Below are 9551 nucleotides of genomic sequence, written 5' to 3' on the forward strand. Positions count from 1 at the left end.
GCTCTGAATAAAAATCAATATTTTGCTTCTTTTATATAGTTATGTTGAAATGTTATGCGGAATGTAAGAAAATGGATGATGGTAACCAATGTTATTTGGAATATAGTTGGGTGAAAGGTTACTTGTTACGACCATTTTCAAATAAAAAATCTAGCAGTTTGATTTGTAATACCTATTTTTCAGGTTCCGTTGATAATTTGTTACGTATATACTAAAACTAAGATCTAAAATTGTTCAAATTTCGGTAGAAAAATGTGGTTTCTTGAATTGCATTGATGTTACCATGGAAACGAAGCCCGTGACCTATGTATCTAAATGTAAAATTCAAAAGCGTTTACACTGGTCTATTTAAGAAACACAGCTTCGGCTTTTTATTTTCATTTCAACAATATCCATGAGAATAATAGCAGCATGCTGAACGATTTTTCCATGAAAAATGCCAGACGAGGGGTACTACTGTAAGTATTCTAAGCTGTGAAATTTGTTTGAATAAATGCAAATAACACGAAAATAAAACTTACGTTACAAATAATATGTTTTATAGCCACATTAACTAGAAAGATAATCTTATTCAATATTTTTTTATAAGAAACTACGACAAAAAGCAAGATATAAGCTATTTTAAACATCTCTGTTGCCATGGTTACTTTAAACTTTAAGAAAAATAGGGTACCATGTAAAGTGCTTGGTATTTTGCTAATAATATTACCCAAATATTCCATGTTGGTCATTAACAGAATAGCACTGAAGCCGTCGAAAACCCCTATTTTTATACATAGTTGTTTAAAAATGAGAGAAAATGCGTTACCATGGAAACACGAGCCCCGCGACATATACATTTTACAATTTTATTAGAAAGATAACGTACATACTAGTGAAATTATCAATTATGCAGACTTCTACGGATATCAATGAAACTAAAATACACTGAAAAATGTTAAATATCCGTATTTTCCTTCTTCTTTCAATATGAAAAACCTTTGGAGGGTCTTGTTCTTCAAACCTGGATAAAAATTGAACTTGAAGGGACAGAGACAAACGAAATTGAGATTGTAGCAGTTAAAACTTCATATTACACGAAATACAAAAATGTGCTGCGGTTCAACTAATTTGAATTTACCCTTGTAACAAGGTAACCTACCTCCTTAATTAACGTCGAGCCGAAATAATTATTGGTATTATGGCCACATATCAGTTTTGATGGTGAAGGAAACCCACAGCAGCGCCTCTATGCATTATTTCATCAGGAGCGGTCGCCTGGGTAGAACCACTGAACTTCCGTAAGCCTGCTGGATGGCTTCCTCATATGACAAATTCAACGCCTTGCGCGAGGCACGAACCTAATCGATAAAGTGATTTTATATGAGGATAAGTAGAATATGACATTCATTATCTCTAGAGTCAAATGTTAAAGTGGCATGGTTAACCATAGCTCTACCTTGTTTTTTAGCTTTTTATCTAGTATATTTTCATAAAATGTTCTGAAGCAAATTATGCATCGATCGAGGTGTTTACTCCTATTTAGATCCCGTTGGCTCTTTAAAATCAGGAAAGAGAAATAACACTACTTTTCACACAGGTCATTTTATTATACATTCAATCATTTTACAATTTGGTTGAAGGGTATAAAGTTTGAGTACTTCTTTTATAACTAACAATCAGAGAAATGGTTAATAACGATGATCTTTATTTTATTATTTTACACGTTACTGATATGTGGAATCAACCTAATTCAATGATTTTTCTAGCAATGATCTAGATTTTATTATTTTACACGTAGGTTTAATAAATGAAGAACTGATTTTGTTTTACCCTCTACCTTCCACAACTCTGCACTTTCCGACAAGGTTAGAATGTTACGTGTATACATACTTATTGTATTTGAAGCTGATATTTCGTAGGAAAGCTCGATATTTATTGACTTTATTTTTCCTTTGATGTCAATTTCTAAAGAAACTTCCACATTTTATTGTCGAATGAAATAATTGCCTTTTCTTCAATTCAAGTGGCCTTATAAAATATAAAATGCTATATATGCATGCATTGGTAATACATATGTACATGTAACATTGATTCTTTAACATGACATTAATCATGAATAAGCTCAGTTTAAAACGGTATGCTTCGGTCATGATAATGCATTAATCTTTAGAATTCCGTTTTCGATTTCTTATATAGATACCTCTTTCTGCTTGAACGATAGTAGCATTTTCCGGCATCTTCGACACATCTGTAATTTTTCTTCGCCGAGATATCTAAATGTGAGAAATGTTGATTAAGTAGTTACACTACAGTACAGTAATAACTTTAAACTTAGGTCAGGGACACTTTCTCACACTGTTATTTTCTAATCCGCTTGTGAACTTTTTAAAAAAAAAGAAGAAAAAATGAAAACAAATGTGGGGTGGGAGTATTTATTTGACATCAAAAACTTTTGATTATCATGAGCATAGAATGTGTGTTTAGACTGACTGTATCAAAGACCTACCAAAACTCCCGAGAGTAAGTGACGTAGTCGCTCAAATAATATTCGGAATCTGCTGGTGATAGGTTCTACAAGATACAAAGCAAAACTACGAGTCATTTTTGATTTGTAATTAGCAACATTTTCATAACAATATTATAAACTAGTTTATTTTCAAGCAACAATGATAGGCCTTGAACTTTCAGTCAAGAAGTTTTTCATGTGTAAGTGTTTGTAAAACTTGAACCCCTAGGACAGGGTCACTTATTACCCCGAGGCATAATTTGAACAATTTTGTAGAGGACCACTGGGTAAAACCAAATATCAAATGCCTAGGCCTTGCAGTTTCAGGTAAGAAGATTTTCTTTAAATTTTCCTGCATATTAAGCATATACAAAACTTGGAATCCTCGTAGCGGGGCCTCTTTTTTCACTCTAAGGTTATAACTTGAACAATCGTTTTAAAGGACTAAAAGGCAATTTTACATACTAAAATTATGGTTTCAGGAAAGAACGGGGCGAGGCCTCTTTTGACCCCAGGTGCTGAATTTGAATAATACTTATACAGAACCATAACATAAAGTGTTCCCTATATAAGTCTATACGAACCATGTGACCCTCAAAGGGCGGGGTCATATTTGACCATAGGGGGGTAATTTGAACGTTCTTATTAGAGTATGAATAGAAGATTCTTCACACCAAATATAAAAACACTATGACAGGTGGTTTTGGACAAGAAGATTTTTAATTTTTTTCTTTTCAGTTGCCATGGCAACCACAATGATACATGTATATGGAATTAAATTCTTTATTTTTAGGAAGACCATCCAATGAACATTTCTGTAAAGTTTTACCAAAAGTGACTTGGTGATGTAGGAGAGTATGCTTTTTAAAGAGACTATGAGCGGACGTACTGACGCCTGACGGTCGCCGGGCGGTGAGCGATCACAAAAGCTAGGCCTGAACTTATAACAAGTAGGAAAAATAATTTACGCAAATTAGAAACAGGCATGCCAATAACTACAATGTCATTACTCCCCTCTCACACCACTACCCCCGCCCTCTCATAAAAAGACGGTTTTGCAGTGAAGGAAAGGAAGATATTATTTTACAAATGACATGAATGAGAATATTTCTGACGGTAAGTGTTATTTAGATGACATTATACCATATAAAGCAGTTTTCATTCCAACTGTTCTTATAATAGAGCAATTTTCAAATGATTGTCACTCTACCATAAGATAAACGTTAAAGTTGCACGTAAATGAGACTATTGATATTCGTAAAATATTGAGCAATATCACCGCATAAATTCAGTAACATTTAGTGATATTAAAGAAATTGCTGAAATAAACCGATAGCATAGAAAACGTACAGCACTCAGAAAATATTTAAGAAAGTCACCTTCATCAATTGATTTGCTCTGATGTCTTTGAAAAGAAGTAACATTATCTTCAACAGCTGCTTCTAACACTCCTGATGAGTTTTCATCTATGAAAAAAAAATGTAAAACGGCATTTTCAAACTGTATTTATCTTCAAATCGATCGAACACTTACAATTTTAAATAGATAATCAAGAAGTATAGACTCCTCTGCTGTCATTCGAGCACTCACGGCTTTTAAGTTGCTATTCATATCTGGTTTATAGCTTTATACTGGTAGATATGTAGAATACTTTCATCGCCAATCAAATACTCACAACCTTTATGTTTGTAGTTACACTGAGAATTTACCTCCACCGTCAATCGAACTCTCATAACATTTTAACTGGCAGTCGGATATAACGTTAACCTTCCCCGTCAGTCGAATACTAACAACCTTAAGACTGGTCGCCAAATAATACAGTCACCTCTCATGTGAAGCGAAAACTGAAACCTCTAGACTTGTCAGGAGTTATAGTCACATCCGCTATTAATAGATTATTCAAAACCTTTATACTGGTTCACATCCTCCGTCAGTTAAACTCTCAAAATGTTTTAATTGGTTGTCAGGATGTAAAGTCACTTTTGCCCCCAGTTGCATACTCACATCCTAACGATTTGTTGTCAGGAATTATAATCTACTATATTGTTAATTTAACACCAGCGACCATACGTCTTGCTGCAAGGGAATATAGTTACATCCTACAGCCAAACACTCACAACCTTTAGTATTAATTGAACACTTGTAATCTATAGACTTGTCGCCAGGGAGTATAGTCACCCTCCCCAACCCCTCCCGTTTTCGAACACAAGTAACCTTTAAATTGGTAATCAGGCAGACATTTCACCTTCCTCGTCGATTGAACACTTATAGCCGTAAGTTTTGGCAGTAAAGTAAAACAGTCACCACCCCACCCTTCAAGCGAATACTGACAAACTGTAGACTAGTTTTGAGTAAGTATAGTCACCTCTCCCATCAATTGAACTCTCACAAACTTTTAAGATTGGTTGTCATGGAGTAAATTGACATCCGCCGTAAATCGAACACTCATTACCTATAGATTGGTTATCGAGGATTATAGTCTACTCCCATGCTAACTTAACACTCACAAAAGTGCGTTTTTGTAAAGGGAGTGTTAACACTCTCAACTTTTTGAATGGTTAGGAGGGAAGAAGTACAGTCACGTCCGCTCTAAATCAAATGGTCAAAATCTTAAGATTGGCTGTTATGGAATGAAGACATCTCCTCCGTCAATCGACCACTGACGACTTTTTGATTAGTTGTCATCGATTATAATAAACAACCTTGTAAATTAAACACTTGCAACCTTTAAACTTGTTACGAGGGATTAAAGTCATCTATCTTGCCAATTAAATATTCAAAATCTTTAGATTGGATGGTATTGATTATAGTCATTTCCCCTATCTATTGAATACTCACGACCTTAGAATTTGTGTGCCGATTATTATTGTCACCTCCCTTATTGTTCCATGTCAATACTACACTATCAATCCTAAGACACGTTGTCAGGGAGTAAAGTCACATCGGCCTTCAGTCTCACACTCAAAACCGTTATCGTTGCAGATTGACTAACTGGGGAGATCTTAAATTGAGATTGGATTCCTCTGTTGACAAAGCATAATTTGCATCAAAATGTAAGGTAACTTCTGAACTATCTGGGACTGCCATTATCACTTGTCAAAAAATGTGGCATTCCGAGAAATCCAAAATTACGTCCAAGATGGACTCCAAAATCTGCAAATACCATGAAAATGTACGTAACAGTATGGCAAATTTACTTATAAAGTTAACGTTAAATACGTGTATCTTTCTCATATCATAACATATCCCAAATGCACATACAGCACGACCACGGTCAAGGTGAATGTCATTTCAAATTCAAATAAAAAATAAAATAAAATAAATATTATTTACTCTCTATTACTTCTTACTTTAAAATGATTTTTTCATGCCCATCGTTTACAAATGTGATAGCGAAATTGGTAATTTCTATATTTTTCAAAGTTTTCATAAGGTTTATTCAAATGTTGTGGAGACTAACACGTTTCATGCCAGTAAATGTCGCTGATTACATGAAAAATTAATGTTCAAATGTAGGAAACAGATTTTAAATGTAAAGCCAAATGTTTGCATTGGTATTATTTATTTCTTTGTGATATGTAACATTGATATACAATGCTGACCACTTCAGCTTCTATGTCAAGGTCTTTTCGAGGTAAAAATATAAAGTAATACCAATATCTATCTTCCACGTGTGTGCGTGTTCATGTGTATGCGCGCGCTTGCCTGTTTAAACAAATAAAAAATCGGCATAAAGAACATAAGTTCCCAAATTTAAATAAATTGCATGCAGATAACCTACAATGTCGTAACGCCCTCATGCCCCGCCCCTACTCCCACAATTACCACCTTCCCCTCAAACCTAGCCGGGTTTTTTTTGCAATAAAGAAAAGGAGGAAAACATTTTACAATTGACATTAATGAGACTTTTTCTGAAAGTGTGTGTTGTTTAGATACTTTTTAGTATGTAAAGCAGTTTTCATCCCGCCAACTCTTAACATAGAGAAATTTTCGGTATTAAAATCAGGACACTCACTATCGACTATTTCCTCTTCATTTGAAAAATTGTGATATTGATCAGCTAGCGAAAGGTTTATCCAGCAGTTAAAGCTATTGGCAAATACTCTTAAAGTCGATTGAATATCATATAATTAAAATCAAGATATTGAGCAATATAACTGTTCAGTAGCATAAAAAAACATTAAATATATTGCTGAAATGAAACGAGAGCTTAGAAAACGTCTTAAACATTAAAAAGCAAAGTTACCTTCATCAACTGATTTGCTCTGATGTCTTTGAGAACTTGCATTGTCCTCAACAGCTGCCTGTGACACTTCTCCCGAGTTTTCATCTATCAATGAAGAAATATATTTAAAATGACACTTTCAACCTGTATTTTAAAATTGATAAGTTAAAATTTGATCGTTTCTCCCGTTACGTCAGTATCATCCAAATTAGAACAGTTTCTGTAATATCGATCCTTTGATATCAATTCAAAATGCCTAAAAATGATATATATAAAACAAATTACTTAACAAAATGTGTTCTCTGACGATATTTATCCTCCTGTCAATCGAACACACAATTTTTTAGACTAATAATCAGGAAGTATAGACTCCAATGCAGTCATTCGATCACTCACAAATTTTAGTGTTCACTTATCAGTTAAGAAAGAGCTATTATATATAATAACATTTTCAAACTGTATTTTAGAATTGATTAGCTCTTATTGTATTTCTTTTCCCGTCACCGCAATTTCATTCAAATCAGGATAGTTCTTCTGATATCCACTTTCACGTTGATAATCAGGAAGTATATACTCTGCTGCAGTCATACGATATTTAGAATAGTATCGTTCATTGTCAATCAAAATATCACAACCTAAATATTTGCAGACAAAAAGAGCATTCACATCCACCGTCAATCAAACTCTCAAAACATTTGTACTGTAAGTCAGAACGTTTACCTCGCAGGTCAATCGGACACATACAAGCTTTAGAACTTTAACCAGGTACACATTTCACCTCTCTCGTCGACTGAACTCTTACAACCTTAAGACTGTTAGTCAGGGTATATATTTACCCCGTACCCCGTCAAGCGATCGCTGACAACATTTTCGACTGGTTGTCACGGGGTATAGTTCACATTAGTTATAAGCGAATGTTGTCACCTCTGCTGTCAATAACAGTATCACAACATTTAGATTCGTTGTCAGGAAAAAAGGTCATCTCTACCGCCAATCGAAAACTTATTGCCAACGCACTGCTTTTCAATAATCGCAACCATTAGTCTTGTTGTCTGGGACTTTAATTACTTCCAAATCAAATGAACATTAACAACCTTTAGATTGGTAATCAGGTAGACATATCACCTCCCTCATCGATCGAACACTCACAACCTTAAAATTGTTAGAAGGGAATACAATTGACCATACCCCATCAAGCGGACACTGACAACCTTTAGACTGGTTGTCAGGAAGTATAGTCATCCCACCCGTCAATCGAACTCTAAAAAGCTTAAGCTTGGTTGTCAGGGAGTAAACTGACCTCCGCCGGCAATCGATCACTCAAAACCTGAACTGAAGTTGTCAAAGATAAGTCAGCACCCTTGTCAATTTAACACTCATAATATTTAGACTTTTTATAACTGGGTTTATTCAACTCCTTTTTCAATAGAACACTCACAACCTTTACATTTGCTGTCATTTGTTAATGAATATTGTCACCTCCTTTAATGTTCCACGTCAGTCGTACACTCACAAATCTAAGACACGATGTCTGGGAATAAATTCATCTCTTCCGTCAATCAAACACTCAAAACAGTTAGTTAAAGTGACAGAGTAGATCTAACGGTGAGTTCGGACCTGTTTATGCTATATATCAATATGTTTGTTTGGTAATGTCTGTACTACCTGGAACTGCCGGCATAAATTGTCAAAAATTGAAGAGTTCAAAGAAATCCAAAATGACGTCGAAGGTGGCCTCGAGATAGCCAATGCCGTGAAAATGTATGTAACAGTACTGCAATAAGTAATCGTGTAACCCCCTCCCCCTCTCTCTCCACTACCTCAACCCTCATACCGCGCTGTCTTTTTTGCAGTGGAGGAAGGGAAGTAAATATCTAATAATTGAGGTGAATGATTTTTTTTTTGCATGTAAAGCAATTAATACCACCTACTCTAAACATAGGCTAACATTATTAAACGTTTATATTCGTGTGCGGTCTTTATAATTTATAATATTGTATTAAAATCAGGACATACACTATCGACTATTCCCTCATCATTTCATAAATTATAATCTTAACCAGGTAGTGAAAATGTCTGCCTTAATTAAAGCTATTGGCAAATAGTGTTAAAGTTGATTGAAAATCCTATATAAAAAAATAATATATAAAGCAATTTCACCGGCTTTAGTAACATTGAAAAATTTAAATGATATATATAGCTTTTACTATTATTATTATTATTATTTTTAGAAATACGATAGCTTCGGAAAAGGGCACAGTCAGAAAACATTAAAGAGCAAAGTTACCTTCATCAATTGCTTTGCTCTGATGTCTTTGAGGAGAACTAACATTGTCTTCAACATCTGCCTTTGACATGTCTGCTGAGGTTTCACCTTTTAATTGACAAATATATAAAATGACATTTTCAAGCTGTTTATCAAAATTGAAAAGTTCAAACAACATCTCCTTTCCCTTTACCTCGATATCATTCCATTTAGGACAGTTTGAAAAATATAAATTATCGTCTGATATCCACTAGAGTATTAATGTGTTGTCAAAACAAATACTTTCCATGCGTGTAAATGTTGCCGTTTCCATGATGAACTTAGTGTTCAATTGAAAAAGAGTAATTTTGATTTAGATGTTTGCATTACCTCTATAATAAATGTTGTATATGTCAATTTGATATACAATACCAACCACTTCAAGGTAAATGTCAAAGTCATTTCAATGACAAAATAAAAGGGCATTATTTCATATTTCCGCTTTCTCAAAGACTTATACATTTAATTTGGTCAAAGTTCTAAATAAGGCATGTATTTGGAAATGGGACGTCATTAATGTACATCAAGAGTAA

The 9551-nt window shown here is 34.3% G+C and overlaps 1 protein-coding gene across 2 annotated transcripts; it reads right to left on the reverse strand.

Annotated features, from left to right (window-relative positions):
• Positions 1 to 1542: 1542 nt before the first annotated feature.
• On the reverse strand, positions 1543 to 9085 carry LOC128555227 (uncharacterized). Of its 2 annotated transcripts, XM_053536992.1 has the most exons (5): positions 9001 to 9085; positions 6735 to 6818; positions 3868 to 3954; positions 2489 to 2553; positions 1543 to 2255 (listed from the first exon to the last, which is right to left on the reverse strand). In XM_053536992.1, exons 1-5 carry the CDS (start codon positions 9068 to 9070, stop codon positions 2142 to 2144), a joined length of 420 nt encoding a protein of 139 aa, XP_053392967.1. In that variant the 5' UTR covers positions 9071 to 9085; the 3' UTR covers positions 1543 to 2141. The 2 variants fall into 2 exon arrangements, with proteins under 2 accessions (XP_053392967.1, XP_053392978.1); XM_053537003.1 differs by lacking the exon at positions 3868 to 3954.
• Between the last annotated feature and the right edge of the window lie 466 nt (positions 9086 to 9551).

Source organism: Mercenaria mercenaria, chromosome 1, assembly GCF_021730395.1.
Source record: "Mercenaria mercenaria strain notata chromosome 1, MADL_Memer_1, whole genome shotgun sequence".
Taxonomy (NCBI): domain Eukaryota; kingdom Metazoa; phylum Mollusca; class Bivalvia; order Venerida; family Veneridae; genus Mercenaria; species Mercenaria mercenaria.